The sequence below is a fragment of the Salmo salar genome, chromosome ssa27, assembly GCF_905237065.1.
Source record: "Salmo salar chromosome ssa27, Ssal_v3.1, whole genome shotgun sequence".
NCBI classification, from domain to species: domain Eukaryota; kingdom Metazoa; phylum Chordata; class Actinopteri; order Salmoniformes; family Salmonidae; genus Salmo; species Salmo salar.
The window spans coordinates 15372716-15391351 of record NC_059468.1 but is presented as its reverse complement, the minus strand read 5'-3'; the positions used below and the strand labels follow the sequence as shown (position 1 = coordinate 15391351).

The 18636-nt window shown below is 45.7% G+C and overlaps 1 protein-coding gene across 1 annotated transcript; it reads right to left on the bottom strand.

Annotated features, from left to right (window-relative positions):
* Positions 1–1247: 1247 nt before the first annotated feature.
* Positions 1248–11104, bottom strand: LOC106588559 (gonadotropin-releasing hormone II receptor). The gene is made up of 3 exons (XM_014177690.2): positions 10562–11104; positions 3109–3310; positions 1248–2815 (listed from the first exon to the last, which is right to left on the bottom strand). Exons 1-3 carry the CDS (start codon positions 11102–11104, stop codon positions 2397–2399), a joined length of 1164 nt encoding a protein of 387 aa, XP_014033165.1. The 3' UTR covers positions 1248–2396.
* Positions 11105–18636: the final 7532 nt, after the last annotated feature.

The window sequence follows — 18636 nt, the reverse complement described above, 5'->3', positions numbered from 1 at the left end:
AGCTCAAGGACAGAACTACATCAATTTAAAAAATAAATGAAGCCTGTGGACAGACTTACTCAGGAATTAGTTGTAATGAGTGTTTGGTTGAACAATGCATGTCAAGTGTGCCCAGTTCATCTTGATGTAATTCCAGTGAGATGATCCAGAGGACAGAAATTCTAAAGAGGTCCTAAAGTTCTGTCCTCCCTGGCCAAAGTCCCAAAGTATGTGGTCCAAATATTTGATAATAAATATGGTCTTCCTTGGGTACATAAGAGTTGTTTGGTTAGTGTCAGAAGCAGAGCGGTTTTCTAGGAAGTCTATACTGTTCTGTAAATATGATCTCATGTACTGCAAAATGGGTCTTCACTGCAATCTCAAAGTACAAAGTCATTCAGTGAAGATAAGGACTATTAATCGAAGGTACTAGTTAACTACATATTCTTACAGAGACTGGTTGAAAGGAAGTGTTTGAGTCTTGTGTAAGACACTGGAGGTCTTTACATTCATAGTGGAACTGACGAGATCCCCTCAGTATTACGGGTAATGTTCTTGAATCCTTTCTTAAATTATCCCAGCTTTGTGTAGCTGTATGTGACACAGGAAATAGGGCCAGTTTTCCTGATCCAGATTAAGCACAAACCAAGACTAAAAAGCTTTTTCAATGGAGTCTCCATTGTCCACATGTTTGGTTAAGTAGTCCTAGGTCTCTTTTCAATCTGTATCGCTGAAGCATTACAGATTGCGCAATAGAAATGTAAAGGTAATTTCCGATTGTGCTGACATATGTAGCGTTTACCGTGAATGCTAATGCGGGAACCATAACTTTAAATTTCAATCACACTGTAATGTTGTGTCACGGTTGTCGTTGGAATGAGCGGACCAAAGTGCAGCGTGTGCGTCGTTCCACATTTTATTTATACTGTGAAACTATGCAATACATAAATAAATAAATAAACTGAATGACAAAAACAACAAACCGTGACGCAGCGTTGAAACATACACTACTCAAAAATAATCTCCCACAAACCCAGGTGGGACAAACATCAACTTAAATATGACCTCCAATTAGAGACAACAATGACCAGCTGCTTCTAATTGGAGATTATCCCAAACACAGCCCAACATAGAAATAGAAAACTAGAACAACCCACCATAGAAATAAAAAAATTGGAACATAACATAGGAACTAAACTAGAAAACCCCCCTGTCACGCCCTGACCTACTCTACCATAGAAAATAACAGCTTACTATGGTCAGGACGTGACATGTTGAACTTCAGCGATACAGATTGAATAGAACCCTTAATTTGGGTCTGGGCACTAAAGAGTTCAGGGAGTCAAATAATCTTTATACCACACACTGTAAAAAATACAATTTAACTAATTGCTTAATCAGAATTATTCTGTTAGTTGAGTGGACTTCAAAAATACAATCATTTGAGCTAATGTTTTAGTGTGTTTACTCAACAATCTCTGCTTGAAGTCAGCTGAATTTGTAAAAGCTTGTTGAGAAACTCAAACCGATGCCATTATTATCATATTTCCCAGCATGCTCTCCTGCGTGTTCATTTTCAGAATTGTTTGTTTCAATAACTGTGCTTTTGCATGTACTTTTGATTGGTTGGTTCGTCTTATGCTACACAAACGTAAATCACACATATTTTCCTAAACTTATCCTATCTGTTAATAGTTGGAATTTTCTGAGATAGTTTATATGATTTAGGTAGTCTCAATAATCAATCTTCCCTACCCCGCAGTCATTCTGAATGCAGGTTGTGTGTGATTAAAAGTTTCAGTTGTTGGATATCCTCACTCTGGCTGGATTCCAATAGGGATTACACATCACTTTGCAAACCAGCATAATGTGACTTGTAACCTTGATGTGGCCTGTAAATTAGGAGTTTCACACTACTGTGTTAGGGTTTAATTAACTAGGCCCTCAAAGAAAGGCCTTATGATTTGTGTAATGTATTGTCATAAAGAGTTGAATTTTAAAGATAACATATTTACTTAAACACTCATTTGGTGAAGGCTACAGTACTGAAAACCATTGAACACAACAACCATGTTTCTGTCGGTAACAAATACAGTCATGGGTGGTAATTACAATTCACTCGAAAGGCTGGGAAATATGAACATTTCTCTGGGAAATATGCAAATAAGGTAGAATATATTCTCAAGTTAAATTATATGTTCACTCAACATAAAATTCAAAGTCAAGTGAACAAATGTTGAACAACCTCACAATCCTGTTGCAGCTGGTTGTCTTACAATTGTAGGTTGAATCAACTTCAATGCTATTTTGTTGAGCAAACTCACAATCCTAGTGCAGCTGGTTGTCTTACAATTGTAGGTTGAATCAACAAATCTTTTTTTTTTTACAGTGCAGTTAAACAAGAGGCCCACCGATATCTACCCCAGGTTTCCATTTGGCTGGTCGCCACTGGGATTATCAGACTCTGCCTCACCGCTTGCCCTGCCCCTCCGACACGCCAGGCGGTCCAGGGACCTTGGGGATATGTTCTGTGATCGGCAGCGGCAGCAGCAGTGGACCACATCAGCCAGATCGGCCCGGAAGGAGGGCGTGAAAAAGCCGTATATCACTGGGTCGCAGCATGTGTTGAGGTTGCCGAAGACGAAAAGGGCGTGGTGGACATACTCGGGCGTCTCCTGAAGCATGGCCGGCTGGAACCAGTACCAGATACCCAGGAGGTAGTAGGGCGTCCAGCAGATCACGAAGGACGCCACGATCACGATGGTCATCTTCAGGGTCTTCATTCGGGCCTTAGGGATCATGTCTGTGCCACTTCGCCTCAGGCATGGCGCCCCACCTGGAGTGATTTCAGACATACACAGTTTGTGAGGAGAAATGGAATAGTACTATGTAAATTGAAGGTTGTGATGCCCTGAGTCTTCCTGACCATGTGACCTGACCAGGACTTGCCTCTGGTTGATTGATTCATTTGTACTAGATGTACAAAAATATGTGATTTTCCTGATCAGACAGTAACAACTTTTGGCCCTAAATATGACAAGTATGTGTTGTCAAAACATTCAGTAGTCAAATATATCACATGGGAGCAAAGAATGCAGTGTGCACACACACAGACAGACACACACACACCTTTGCCTTTGTGCATCTGACGGCTGATCTCGATGAGGATGCGGGTGTAGCAGAAACTCATTACTAACAGGGGGAACACATAAAGCGTGACAAAGTGAAACATGTTGTAGGCCGTCTCTTGCCAGCGATGGTGGAAGCTTCCATGCGTCACACACTGAGTGAATTCCACTCCCTCTGCTTTGATTGCTCGAAAGATGAACAGCTATGAGATAAAGAGAGACAAAGGGGAAGTGAGAAATCATGATAAAGGTATATCAATCTATCAATAAAATGTATCTCGAGCCCTTTTGACACACAGTTGTCGCAAAGGTCTTTAAAGTAATCAGGACCTATGAATACTAAAGCACAGTGGCAAGGAAAATCTCCCTAGAGGGAAGAAACCTAGAGACAAATGAGATTCAGGGCTTGATTCAATCGAGATCGAGTGATTGAAATTTAAAGGCAATGTTTCTGCATCCTTGGAGACTGCATTCACGGTAAACGCTACCTATGCCGGCTCAATCAGAAATTACCTTAAAATTCCAATAGCGCAATGGCGCTGAACTGCTGCTGTACAGATTGAATCAAGCCCTCAGAGGGTGGGGCCCATTCTCTGGCTGTACTGGGTAGAGGATATGTAGCACCCATCAGAAATAAAGAGTATTTCTGTCTGTAATAAAGCCCCTTTGTGGGGAAAAATGTATTTTGATTGGCTGGGCCTGGCTCCCCCGTGCGTGGGCCTGGCTCCCAAGTGGGTGGGCCTATGCCCTCCCAGGCCCACTCATGGCTGCGCCCCTGCCCAGTCATGTGAAATCCATAGATTAGGGCCTAATGAATTTATTTAAATGTAATGATTTCCTTATATGAACTGTAACTCAGTAACATTTTGCCGTTTATATTTTTGTTCAGTCAGTGGAGGGAAGAAAAGTATAATTACAAAGGAATGACGCACATGCAGCAGCCATTTAATGACCTAATCAGAAATCTATTACAAAATCAATCTATTCTAATCTGTTAGAATGATGATTCCTTTCAATACAATTTCTGCACCAGAGGTGATATAATATAGAAGTGTTATGATACACTACATGAATGAAAGTATGTGGACACCTGCTCGTTGAACATCTCATCCAAAATCATGGGTATTAATATGGAGTTTGTCTCCCCATTGCTGCTATAACAGCCTTCACTCTTCTGGGAAGGATTTCCACTAGATTTTGGAAAATTTCTGCGGGGACTTGCTTCCATTCAGCCACAAGAGCTTTAGTGAGGTTGTGCACTGATGTTGGGCGATTAGGCCTGGCTCGCAGTCGGCGTTCCAATTCATACCAAAGGTGTTCGATGGGGTTGAAGTCAGGGCTCTGTGCAGGCAAGTCAACTTCTTCTATACTGATCTTCACAAACCATTTCTGTATGGACCTCACTTTGTGCACGGGGGCATTGTGATGCTGAAACAGGAAAGGGTCTTCCCCAAACTGTTGCCACAAAGTGTAGTGTTAAGGTTTCCCTTCACTGGAACTAAGGGGCCTAGCCCGAACCATGAAAAACAGTCCCAGACCATTATTCCGCCTCCACCAAACATTACAGTTGGCATTATGCATTAGGGCAGGTTGTGTTCTCCTGGCATCCGCCAGAGACGGATGTGTCCGTCGGACTGCCAGATGGTGAAGTGTGATAAATCACTCCAGAGAACACCTTTCCACTGCTCCAGAGTCCAATGGTGGTGAGCTTTACACCACTCCAGCCGATATTTGGCATTGCGCATGGTGATCTTAGGCTTCTGTGCAGCTGCTCGGCCATGGAAACCAATTTCATGAAGCCCCCGCTGAACAGTTCTTGTGCTGACATTGCTCCCAGAGGCAGTTTTGAACTTGGTTGTGAGTGTTGCAACTGAGGAGAGACGATTTTTATGAGCTACGCGCTTCAGCACTCAGTGGTCCCATTCTGTGAGCTTGTGTGTCCTATTACTTCACAGCTGAGCCGTTGTTGCTCCTAGACATATATATTTTTGTCCGCAAATTTTCAAAAATGTTCTCCATTACCTGCACTGTAAATAAATACCACCTATTTTTGCACCTGATCTACTGACTCCGTCTCAACAGTTGCTGCTCCACACCAACTAAGTAAGTAGGCTGCCGGCTTCTCTATTTTAACACTGAGCACAAGTGTGAGATGGTTAGGCCAATACTTCATGTTATTGTTGAGGATGGCAATAAATTCATACATTTTCCGTAAGAGCTGGTCCTAGATATCGGGAATGGAGGAAATTAACTGTCTATGCTTTTATCTTTTAAACTGTATTTTTCCTTTTGCTGTATGATAACTTCCTATTAATGCAAATTCTTGCACATTCAGTAATTCATTTGATTAATGACAGACTGTCATACTGTCACGCCCTGACCTGAGAGAGACGGTTTATTTCTCTATTTTGTTAGGTCAGGGTGTGGGGTGGGCATTCTATGTTTTGTATTTCTTTGTTTTGGGCCGAGTATGGTTCCTAATCAGAGGCAGCTGTCTATCGTTGTCTCTGATTAGGAATCATCTTAGGCAGCTTTTTCCCACCTGTATTTGTGGGTAGTTGTTTTCTGTTTTGTTATATGTGACCTGACAAAACTGTTGGCTTTCGTTTTGTTTTTTTGTTCTAGTGTTCTCAGCATGAAATAATTATTAACACTTGCTGCGCTTTGGTCCCCTCTCTACGACAGCCGTAACACATACACTTCCTCCAGCACTAGTACACACACACATTGTCACACCCTGATCTGTTTCACCTGTCTTGTGCTTGTCTCGATCCCCCACCAGGTGTCTCCTATTTTTCCCCATTATCCCCTGTGTATTTATACCTGCATTTTCGGTTTGTCTGTTGCCTGACTCGGACCAGCTCTGCAACACTGTCTCCCTCCAAGGAGCCACCATTGGAAGACACGAGGAGTTACTTCATAACCTTGTGGAGAGACTCATACCTTGGCGGAATGCCATGACCATGCCTTCAATATACTGTTGGAACAATTCCGCAGACTCTCTACTAGGTAGCAAGCCACAATGGTAACCTTCCAGACTCCCAGTAACCCCACTAACAGCGGTGCTTCTCCCCGGCCTACCCCGGCTTCCCAAGAACCCCGCTTACCTCCTCCGGAGCACTATGCCAGGGATCCTTGAACCTGCCAGGCGTTTCTCTCCCAGTGCTCACTAATCTTCGAGCTACAGCCCTCTTCGTTTCCTTCGGATCGTTTGAAGATAGCGCATCTTATAATGCTGATGTCCGGGAGGGCGCTCACATGGGCTACGGCGGTGTGGGAGCAACAATCCACCATTTGCCTTAGTCTGGAGGATTTCATTGCGGAGGTAAAGAAGGTGTTCAATTTTCTACTATCCAGGAGTGAGGCGGCTCGGAAGCTACTTTGGCTGCGTCAAGACTCCCGTAGTGTGGCAGACTATGTGATAGATTTTCACACGTTGGCCGCCGAAAGTGCCTGGAACCCGGAGTCTCTGTTCGAAACCTTCCTTCACTGATTATCGGAGGGAATTAAAGATGAGCTCGCAGCCCGGGAGCTGCCCATGGACCTCGGCTCCCTCATAGCCTTGACCATTAGGATCGATGGGCGGTTACGGGAATGCAGCAGGGAGAGGTCTGTTCCTGGCCACACGCGCTCGTCCACGGGTTCCCCCTCACCTCCGAAGAATCCCGGAAGTCCCCGACGCCTGCATTCCCTCGGGAATCATCGAGGACTGTCGACTCATCTTCTCCGGAGCCCATGCAACTGGGCATGGCTAGATTGTCTCCTGAGGAATGTTTACGCAGACTGAGCTCCAAAAGTTGTATTGTGGTACTTCAGGACATTACATATCCACCTGTCCAATAAAATACCAGGCTCATCAGTACAGTAGGTATGAGTACGCTGGTGGGCCATACAGGGAGTCTCCCATCTCCCATTACTCGTACTCCTCTCCATGCTATCCTGCTGTGGGGTGACAAGTCTAAATCTCTCCGGGTGCTCATGGACTCTGGGGCTGAAGGGAGCTTTATGAATGCTACCCTGGTGTCGGAGCTGGGCATCTCCACACAACCCCTCTCCATTCCCATGGAAGCCAGAGCATTGGACGGATGCTCTATTGGCAGGGTCACTGACAGTACTGTTCCCATCAACCTGCGAATGTCAGGTAACCACAGTGGTTGTGGTTCTGGCTGCAGGGTTCATTCGTCCTTCCGCCTCCCCGACCGGCTCAGGGTTCTTCTTTGTCGAGAAGAAGGACAAGGCCCTGCGCCAGTGTATCGACTACCAGGGCCTTAATGACATCACGGTAAAAATACCTTACCCTCTACCAGAAGTCAGCATACCCTCGGCCCAGATGTTCGTCCGCCGCTCACGGCATACCTGGAAGAGAGCCCGTCCGCTCTTCAACCACCTCCATGTACGGGGTGACAGGCGGACCACCACCGGACCCCGGCTCCCCGCTATCATTTCGGGCAGAGGGTATGGCTCTCCACTCAGGATCTGCCCCTCCGTGTCGAGTCCCGTAAACTTTCCCCTGCTTTATCGGCCCTTTCCCAATCTCTAAAATCCTTAGCTCCACTGCTGTTGGTCTTCTGGTGCTCCGCACCCTCCGTATACACCCCACTTTCCATGTGTCTAGGATTAAACCTCTGTCTCACAGCCCTTTGTCTCCTGTTTTCTGTTTGTCTGTTGCCAGTTCGTCTTGTTTTGTCAGGTATTACCAGCGTGTTTCCTGTTCTCAAGTTCTTGTTTTCTAGTCTTCCAGGTTCTGACCTTTCTGCCTGTCCTGAGCCTGCATACCGTTCTATCCCTGGGTCATATCCTGAGTCGTGACACATCAATGTTAATTAGCATATTTTCTCTGGCTTTGTCAGCTATGCAGACACCTCTATCAGACACACTAATCTCCTATAATTACACACAACACAATGGCACAGGGAACCAGATAATAATAGCTTCCCTTCCCTTGTAACACATTCCATCATAATTTCCTCATATCTATAGCTATCATAGCAGGCAAGAATTGGTGACATAATTTATGATCATGACATATGATTGTAAATTGGTTTTCTGGTTGTCGAAACGTCAGAGATATTACACCTAGGTAAACGTTTCTTCTGGACTAGTTTAAAAATAGTATACACCCATGACATCACAGAAGATGTCGGATTAACATCACTGCAACCAGTTTTGCCAGCTGGGATAGCTTCACTTCGCTATTGTATTTTTGGCACTGTTTTTGATGAGGGTGTTTGCCATTGTTCTGCTGTATTGACGTGCTAATTAAATCGGCCTGCTGTTACCTCCCACTGGGCACAGACGTCATTTCAAAGTCTGCTTTGGATTTACATTTGGTAGAGTTGTCAACTAACATGAATTCAACTTGAAATCAAAAAAAAAAGGACCATATCATTGGATTTAGGTTAAAAGTTGGGTGAAAAAAAATACCAATCCAATCCGTTTCCCACGTTGAGTCAACATCATCACATCTCTAAATGACGTGAAAACAACATTTATTCAACCATGCTTTGTGCTGAATTACTTTAACCGCTTGCCATCTCCACCAATCCTTGAAAGTCATTGGTCAATTAGTACGCATGAACAAGGAAACACTCAAAATGAGATGGCTTCAGTTGGCACATATCTACTTGATACGTTCCACTGGATATCATAAGGTGAATGCACCAATTTGTAAGTCGCTCTGGATAAGAGCGTCTGCTAAATGACGTAAATGTAAATTATCATAATGTAAAGTGTGTGCGTGTGTACCTGCGTGCGTGTGTAGTAAATTAGATGGACTCTTCACAGCCGCAGTCAACAGTGCTGTGTTTAGTCACCATAAGATGGGTTGCCTTAATTGCTTAACCAGGAACATGCATTTCCTGTAGAATGACCATCCATGTCAAGCATGTGCATGTGGTTGGGAATGGGGGCATATTGATCTGTCCACAACTCACCACCAAACCTCCTGTCTTTGAGCTGTCTAACATCTGTCCCTTCTCCATGTTCGACTGGCTCCTCCGCCTTGTGTCTCTCCCTCTGTCTCTCTTCCTACAGCAGAGGTTCTGTGTTTTTCCCTTCTTCCTATTCATTTGGAACACCAGTTACTGACTAGCACCTCAAAGGTCGCATCCACTTACAGCCAGAAAGGTCACCTCTACGAGACTCTGACATTAAGGGGATTGGATTTGTGGAAACTCTCTCTCTCTCTCTCTCTCTCTCTGTGACAGTAAAAACAAGGAGGGAACACTCGGAAATCTAACCATGCTGGGAAGGAAAGCTATTTTCTCTTAGTGCAGTGTAAGGACACCTTCAACTATGAACTGTAATTGATGGAGTGTTCAAAGTACTGTTTTTCCGCCAACAAATTGATCTGTGAGCATGGAATAAAATCTACTCCCACATTTTTTAAATTCAAATCAAATTCAGTGCTTATTGGCATGAAATACATGTAAATACAAAAATATTACAAAATAAATGGTTTGATATGAGTAAAATTGCATAAATCCACATGCTTTGTTTCTAAAGACCAATTGACAATACATCTCATATTTTTGGATATAAAGTATTTACAATGGAGTGAACACAATCTATTTCTCCCTCCCTGCCTTCTCTCTCTCCCTACTTGTCAGGGTGGGTAAAGGCTTATATCATTCACAGCACTACTGTTTGGATTGAGGTGGGACTATTATCAATATGCAGGTGACCTCATTTGATTTGATCATAGCAACACTTTGTTACCAAGTTGACAACTGCTTTAGCTGCTTCCATTTCTAAGCCATTCAACTCACATTACTAAAGCCATCAATCAAGACCTGGTGTGCTTGTCCTATAGAATTAAAGTTGAATACACTGAATGCTCTCTATTTTGCTGAGAGATTATTTCCTAACAATGCACCACCCACCTACCCATAGTATTTAATTTGATTGGCAGATCACTGACTGTGTGCTCTATTGTGTGAGGAAGACAGTGAACAACTTAAGATCGATTGATGCCCTGCAATCTTACTAGCCAAGAATCCAAACGGAATAGCGCTCCATTTCACTATTGCTCCAATACACTGATTCAGACTGGACCTGTTCCATTAGAAGGGCATTTGGACCAGCTAGAGAGTAGTCCTCTAAGAAAATATGGGAATGTTTAGTCTACAACTCACGTGGACAAATGTTGCCCAAGAAAATATTTTTGTTGGGCAACATTTGTGGATGGTGTTCCTGTCATCGACCGATTCGTTATGCATAAACGTTACAGACATAGGCGCAAATGATTAATTGAATGCGTGCGCAAGGTGATTCAGTGACGTGAAACCATAATGAAATGGAGTGATAATCAGTGTGGATAGCAGGCTAGTAACAGCAATCTCAAGTGGACCACTGCCTTCCTAACATAAGAGAGAAATACAAGGCTTACTAATGAATATCCATGTTGTTATGTTGTAGTCTGAGAACAATGTAGTGGCTACAGTATGTACACCCACCTGTGGGGAGGCCAGGAGCAAGCTGAGGACCCAAGCAACCAGCAGCATCCTCTTGTTCCTGCGTCCGGCGTCCAGTGCATCCAGCGGGTGCAGAATAGCATGGTGGCGATCCAGGCTGACCACCACCAGGATGAAGGCAGACGAGTGCATGGCAAACAGCTTGAGGAAGCACAGCAGCTTGCACATGGCATCACCGGCGTACCACTGTACGGTGACGTTCCACGCCGCATCCAGCGGCATCACCACGAACGTCATCACCAGGTCTGCAGAGGCCAGGCTGGCAATGAGTGGCCGGAGATGGGCGGCCAGGCGGCGCCCGCGGCCCCGTGCCACGCTGATCAGCACAGAGAGGTTGGAGAAGGCAGCGAACACAAAGAGGACCATGGTGGCTGCCACACGGACACGGGCAGCAGCGGTGAAGGTGGGAGCCTCCCAGTCTATGAATGACGGAGGGAGGGAGGAGTTAAAAGAGGAGTTCACTGCTGGAAACATTGGCGTCGCCGAACAAAGAGACCAGTTGCCCAACATCCTGTCATCCGACATCCTAGGAGGAAGAAGGGAATAAAATCATCATCCTTATCGTCATCATATCCTCATCATCATAATAGTTTTCATTTGTAATGAGCTTTTCATAGGAAGAAATCACTGTACAAAGTGATTCACTTTACTTGATTTGGTTTATCTGGAAGGGACAATGCACATTAGTCAACATTTCTATAAATGTGCCAGATTTCGCCAGCCGGTTCATTTTCAACGGCTGTAAGTGAAAACATTAATTAATGTAACATTGGCCCAACAAGGACAACATTCTCTTGGCGCTAATAATTCATTTAGGATGATTAATATAGGAGCACAGGCAGACTGCCAGCTTACTGCCTAAGTGCAGTTTCAGCCTCCTAAAGCTGATATACGGTTTGGCAGCTGATAAATGGTTGGGCAGCTGATAACGGTTTGGCAGCTGATAAACAGTTTTCCAGCTGATAAACGGTTTGGCAGCTGATAAACTGTTTGCCAGCTGATAAACGGTTTGGCAGCTAATACATGGTTTGGGAGCTGATATACGGTTTGGCAGATGATATACGGTTTGGCAGCTGATATATGGTTTGGCAGCTGATATACAGTTTAGCAGCTGACATTTACGGTTTGGCAGCCGACATATATGGTTTGGCAGCTGATATATATGGTTTGGCAGCTGATATGCGGTTTGGCAGCTGATATACGGTTTGGCAGCTGATATACGGTTTGGCAGCTGATATACAGTTTTCCTGTGTAGTCCTTTGCAGCTGCAAAGGAAACTAATGATGGGTCCGTTATTTTTACATTTTCACCTCAGTAATATTCCTTAACACCTGCAGTATTATGATACATCTTTATAGCTAAGGCAATATAGATAATATGTCATAGATGGGACACCAACTGCTAAGCTAATGGTGGATCAATTATTTTCTCTTCAGTAATGTTCCTTAAAACACCCATCTTAATTTCTGAATTAGGCAGGTCATACATACAGTACCAGTCAAAGGTTTTGGACACACCTACTCATTCAAGGGTTTTTCTTTATTTGTACAATTTTCTACGTTATAGAATAATAGTGAAGACATCAAAACTATGAAACAAACACATGGAATCATGTAATAACCAAAAAAGTGTTAAACAAATCATTTTATATTTTATATTCTTGAAAGTGGCCACCCTTTGCATTGATGACAGCTTTGCACACTCTTGGCATTCTCTTAACCAGCTTCACCTGGAATGCTTTTCCAACAGTCTTGAAGGAGTTCCCACATATGCTGAGCACTTGTTGGCTGCTTTTCCTTCACTCGCACTAAGCGCAAACCACATGGTATGGTGTATTGCTGCAGCATGCTGTGGTAGCCATGCTGGCTAAGTGTGCATTGAATTCTAAATAAACCACAGACAGTGTCACCAGCAAAGCACCCCCACATCAACACAACAATGGGCCTCAGGATCTCGTCACCGTATCTCTGTGCATTCAAATTGCCATCGATTAAATGCAAATGTGTTCATGGTCTGTAGCGTATGCCTGCCCATACCATAACCCCACTGCCAACGTTGACATCAGCAAAACGCTGCCATCTGCCCGATACAGTTGAAACCGGTATTCATCCGTAAAGAGCACATTTCTCCAGCTTGCCAGTTGCCATCGAAGATGAGCATTTGCCCACTGAAGTCTGTTACGATGCCGAACTGCAGTCAGATCAAGACCCTGGTGAGGATGACGAGCATAAAGATGAGCTTCCCTGAGACAGTTTCTGACAGTTTGTGCAAAATAAATTTGGTTGTGCAAACCAACAGTTTCATCAGCTGTCCGGGTGGCTCGTCTCAAATGATCCCGTAGGCGAAGAAGCCGGATGTGGAGGTCATGGGCTGGTGTGGTTACACGTGGTCTGCGGTTCTGAGAAATTAACATTCTATTTTCTGGTGGACATTCCTGCAGTCAGCATCCCAATTGCACGCTCCCTCAAAATGTGAGACATCTGTGACAAAACTGCACATTTTAGAGGGGCCTTTTATTGTCCCCAGCACAAGGTGCACCTGTGTAATGATCATGCTTTTTGATCAACTTCTTGATATGCTACACCTGTCATGCTATGCCTGTCATGTGGATGGATTATCTTGGCAAAGGAGAAATGCTCACTAACAGGGATGTAAACAAATTTGTGCACAAAATGTGATAGAAAAAAGGGTTTTGTGCATATGGTGCTGGCTTTTTCATGCTCAACAGTTTTCCATGTGTATCAAGATTGGTCAATCACCCAAAGGACATCCAGGCAACTTGACACAGCTGTGGGAAGAATTGGAAGAACGGCGCCGGAGGGGAAGGCTGCCGTTTTACGTGCTCCTGCTATTTTGTTAATTTTTTTGCATTGTGACTTATTTACTACTTATTTTGTACATAATGTTGCTGCTACCATCACTTATGACCGAAAATAACTTCTGGACATCAGAATAGCGATTACTCACCTCGAACTGGACGAAGATTTTTTATTTAACGAGTCCGACGCGAAGGATATACTGCTTTTCGGGAACGGGCCCTAATCCTCATCATTTGATTGAAGAAAAGATGGATAAAAAGGGGGGTGGAAAATTCGTAGGCGAGTGAGTCAACCCCCTATACCGTCAGTCCTATTAGCCAACGTGCAATCATTGGATTACAAAATGGATGAGCTCCTATCAAGAATATCCTACCAACGGTACATCAAAAACTGTAATATCTTATGTTTCACCGAGTCATGGCTGAACGACGACATGGATAACATACAGCTGAATGGGTTTTCGGTCCATCGGCAAGATAGAACAGCTGCTTCCGGTAAGACAAAGAGTGGAGGTCTGTGTTTATTTGTAAATAACAGCTGGTCCACAAAATCTAATATTAATGAAGTCTCAAGGTTTTGCTCGTCTGAGGTAGAGTATCTCATAATAAGCTGTAGACCACACTATTTACCAAGAGAGTTTTCATCTATATTTTTCGTAGCTGTTTATTTACCACCACAAACTGATGCTGGCACTAAGACGGCACTCAACGAGCTGTATAGGGCCGTAAGCAAATTGGAAAATGCTCATCCAGAGGCTGAGCTCTTAGTGGTAGTATATGGGGCTTGCCACATCTTAGTGGCAAGCCCCATATACTACCCACCACTGCGACCTGTACACTCTCGTTGGCTGGCCCTCACTTCATACTCGTCGCCAAACACACTGGCTCCAGGTCATCTTCAAGACCCTGCTAGGTAAAGTCTCCCCTTATCTCCGCTCACTGGTTACCATAGCAGCACCCACCTGTAGCACGCGCTCCAGCAGGTATATCTCTCTGGTCACCCCCAAAGCCAATTCCTCCTTTGGCCGTCCCTCCTTCCAGTTCTCTGCTGCCAATGACTGGAACGAACTACAAAAATCTCTGAAACTGGAAACACTTATCTCCCTCACTAGCTTTAATCACCAGCTGTCAGAGCAGCTCACAGATCACTGCACCTGTACATAGCCCATCTATAATTTAGCCCATACAACTATCTCTTCCCCTACTGTATTTATTTATTTATTTTGCTCCTTTGCATGCCATTATTTCTATTTCTACTTTGCACTTTCTTCCACTACAAATCTACAATTCCAGTGTTTTACTTGCTATATTGTATTTACTTTGCCACCATGGCCTTTTTTGCCTTTACCTCCCTTATCGCACCTCATTTGCTCACATTGTATATAGACTTATTTTTCTACTGTATTATTGACTGTATGTTTGTTTTACTCCATGTGTAACTCTGTGTTGTTGTATGTGTCGAACTGCTTTGCTTAATCTTGGCCAGGTCGCAATTGTAAATGAGAACTTGTTCTCAACTTGCCTACCTGGTTAAATAAAGGTTAAATAAAAATAAAGTGGCAGGGGATTTTAATGCAGGGAAACTTAAATCTGTTTTACCTCATTTCTACCAGCATGATAAATGTGCAACCAGAGGGGAAAAAAACTCCAGACCACCTTTACTCCACACACAGAGACACGTACTAAGCTCTCCCTCGCCCTCCATTTGGCAAATCTAACCATAACTCTATCCTCCTGATTCCTGCTTACAAGCAAAAACTAAAATAGGAAGCACCAGTGATTCGCTCAAAAAGGAAGTGGTCAGAGGACGCAGATGCTAAGCTACAGGACTGTTTTTCTAGCACAGACAGGAATATGTTCCAGGATTCTTCTGATGGCACAGAGGAGTTCACCACATCAGTCACTGTCTTCATCAATAAGTGCATCGATGACATCGTCCCCACAGTGACGGTACGTACATAACCCAACCAGAACCCATGGATTACAGGCAACATCCGCACTGAGCTAAAGGCTAGAGCTGCCGCTTTCAAAGAGCAGGACTCTAACCTGGATGCTTATAAGAAATCCCACTATGCCCTCCGACGAAACATCAAACAGGCAAAGCGTCAATACTGAACTGAGACTGAATCGTACTAGCCTGGCTCTGACGCTCGTCGGATGTGGCAGAGCTTGCAAACTATGACAGACCACAAAGGGAAGCACAGCTACGAGCTGCCCAGTGACACAAGCCTACCAGATGAGCTAAATAACTTCTATGCTCACTTCGAGGCAAGCAACACTGAAGCAAGCATGAGAGCATTAGCTGTTCCGGACGACTGTGTGATCACGCTCTCTGTAGGCAATGTGAGTAAGACCTTTAAACAGGTCAACATTCACAAGGCCGAAGGGCTAGGCGCATTACCACGATATGTACTCCAAGCATAAGCTGAGCAACTGTCTTCATTGAGAAGAAAGTGAAGACACTGAGCAAGTGTCTTCACTGAGATTTTCAACCTGTCCCTGACTGAGTCTGTAATACCAACATGTTTCAAGCAGACCACCATAGTCCCTGTGCCCAAGACCACCGAGGTAACCTACGTAAATGACTACTGACCCATAGCACTCACGTTTGTAGCCATGAAGTGGTTTGAAAGGCTGGTCATGGCTCACATCAACACCATTATCCCAGAAACCCTAGACTCACTCCAATATGCATACCACACCAACAGATCCACAGATGATGCAATCTCTATTGCACTCCAAACTGCCCTTTCCCACCTGGACAAAAGGAACACCTATGTGAGAATGCTATTCATTGACTACAGCTCAGCGTTCAACACCATAGTGCCCTCAAAGCTTATCACTAAGCTAAGGACACAGGGACTAAACACATCCCTCTGGAACTGGATCCTGGACTTCCTGACGGGCCGCCCCCAGGTGGTAAGGGTATGTAACAACAGATCTTTCAAACTGATCCTCAACACAGGGGCCCTGTGTTGAGAATGTGCGGGGCAACAGAAGACGAACAGTAGAGGGGATAAGAATCTTGGAGATGGGGAAAAGCCCAATAAACGTGGGGAAAGTTTGCAGGACTCCACCCGGAGGGGTAGATCTCAAGTGGACAGCCAAAACCTCTGCACGAGACGATAGCGGGAAGCCGGGGTCTGGTGGCAGTCCTCTTGTTGTCGATACCTGGAGGTAGTCTTGAGAAGAGCCGACCGGGCTCTCTTCCAGGAACGGTGACAGCGGCGGACGAATATCTGGGCCGAGGGTATGCCGACCTCTTGCTCTGGGAATAGCAGGGGCTGATAACCCAGGGAACACTCAAAAGGCGAGAGACCAGTGGCAGAGCAGGGGAGGGTGTTGTGGGCGTATTCAACCCACATGAGTTGCTCGCTCCAGGGGTAGGGTTGGTGGAGACAAGGCAGCGAAGAGTCATCTCCAGGTCTTGATTGGCTCACTCTGACTGGCCGTTAGACTGAGGGTGGAACCCTTGAGGACAGGCTGGCCGACGACCCAATGAGTGTGCAGAATGCCTTCCAGAACCGGGACGAGAACTGAGGAATCCGGTCAGAGACCATGTCCACTAGGAGTCCATGATCCAGAAGATGTGCTGCACCATGAGCTGGGTGGACGTTGAGGGACAGTAAGTGATTGAAGGAGACCAGCCAAAGCTTGCTGAGGAGTCTTGTTCTGCGCACAGATCGTGCAGGCGGTGACAAACATGGAGATGTCAGGGACCACGGTAGGCCACCAAAAGCGTTGTAGCACAAAGGCCAGGGTCCGATGGGAGCCCGGGTGGCTGGCAAGCCTGGAGGAGTGGGCCCACTCCAGGACCGAGGGGGGACAGCGTCGGGGACAAACATCCGGTTATCTGAGCCCCCATTCGGCTGGGAACGGTGCGCCTCGCAGACCTGATTCTCTATTCCCCAGCTGAGTGCCGTCGCCAGGCAAGAGCTGGGAAAGACGGTCTCGGGGTCCGAGGGTGTAGGCTTGACATTTTTGGATCCTGGTCGGTAGGAGAGGGAGAAGTTAAACCGGGTGAAATGCAGGGCCCCCCTAGCTTGCCTGGAATTGAGACGCTTGGCAGTGCGGAGATATTCCAAGTTCTTGTGATTCGTCCACACAATGAAAGGATGTTTCGTGCCCTCCAACCTGTGCCTCCACTCCTCCAACGCTATCTTCACTGCGAGAAGCTCACGATTCCCCACATCATAATTCCTCTCTGTGGTGTTAAGACGATGGGAGAAGAAGGCATAGGGATGTAACTTGAGGTCCAGGGCAGAACACTGGGACAGAACAGCCCCTGCACTCTGGACGTAGGTTGGGACCAATCCACCACCGCTCTCACCTTTCCGGGATCCATCTGTACATTCCCCGCAGCAATGATGTAACCAAGGAAGGGGAAGGTGGAGCGATGTAATTCGCACTTCTCCGCTTTCACAAAGAGCTGATTCTCCAGGAGCCGCTGGAGGACCTATCGGACGTGGAGCACGTGTCATTGGGCTGAGCAGGAGAAAACGAGGATGTCGTTGAGGTAGACAAAGATGAACCGGTTCAACATGTTGCGGAGAACATCATTAGCGAGGGCCTGGAACACAGCTGGAGCTTTGGCAAGACTAAATGGCATGAACAGATATTCGTAGTGACCGCTGGCCGTGTTGAAGGGAGTCTTCCACTCGTCCCCTTCCTTATCCGCACCAGGTGGTAGGCATTCCGCAGGCTCAACTAAGATAAAATGGTGGCCCCCTGGAGCGTCTCGAAGCCCGAGGCTATGAGTGGTAGCGGGTAGCGGTTCTTAAAAGTGATGTCATTGAGGTCCCGGTAGTTGATGCACGGACGCAGAGTTTTGTCCTTCTTCTTCACAAAGAAGGATCCTGTGCCGGCAGGGGAGGCAGAAAGATGGATACACCCTGCAGCTAGGGAATTCTCGATGTAGGTCTCCATAGCCTTGGTCTCCGGAACCGACAGAGAGTACAGTCGTCCCCGAGGTGGTGCCTGGGAGAAGGTCGATCCCGCAGTCATAGGGTCGGTGCAGAGGAAGCGTTGTGGCCCCTTACTAAAAACCTCCCGGAGGTTCTGTCACTCTGCGGGAATGGCGGAGAGGTCTGGGGCAACTTCCAAGCCCACAGGAAGACGTCCCGGGGCAGTCTGAGCTACCTTCAGGCAATGGGCATGGCAGAACGGGCTACAGCCCATGATGGCACAAGCAGTATAGACAATGAGGGGATTGTGTCGCTGGAGCCAAGAGAGTCCCAAT

Bases quoted from the DNA above. Each gene is read 5' to 3' on its own strand.
- LOC106588559 (XM_014177690.2), bottom strand. From the start codon at position 11,104: ATGTCGGATGACAGGATGTTGGGCAACTGGTCTCTTTGTTCGGCGACG. The intron at 3,311-10,561 runs GTGGGTGTACAT...TTTATCTCATAG, and splicing joins TGCTCCTGGCCTCCCCACAG to CTGTTCATCTTTCGAGCAAT. The intron at 2,816-3,108 runs GTGTGTGTGTGT...AAATCACTCCAG, and splicing joins TCAGATGCACAAAGGCAAAG to GTGGGGCGCCATGCCTGAGG.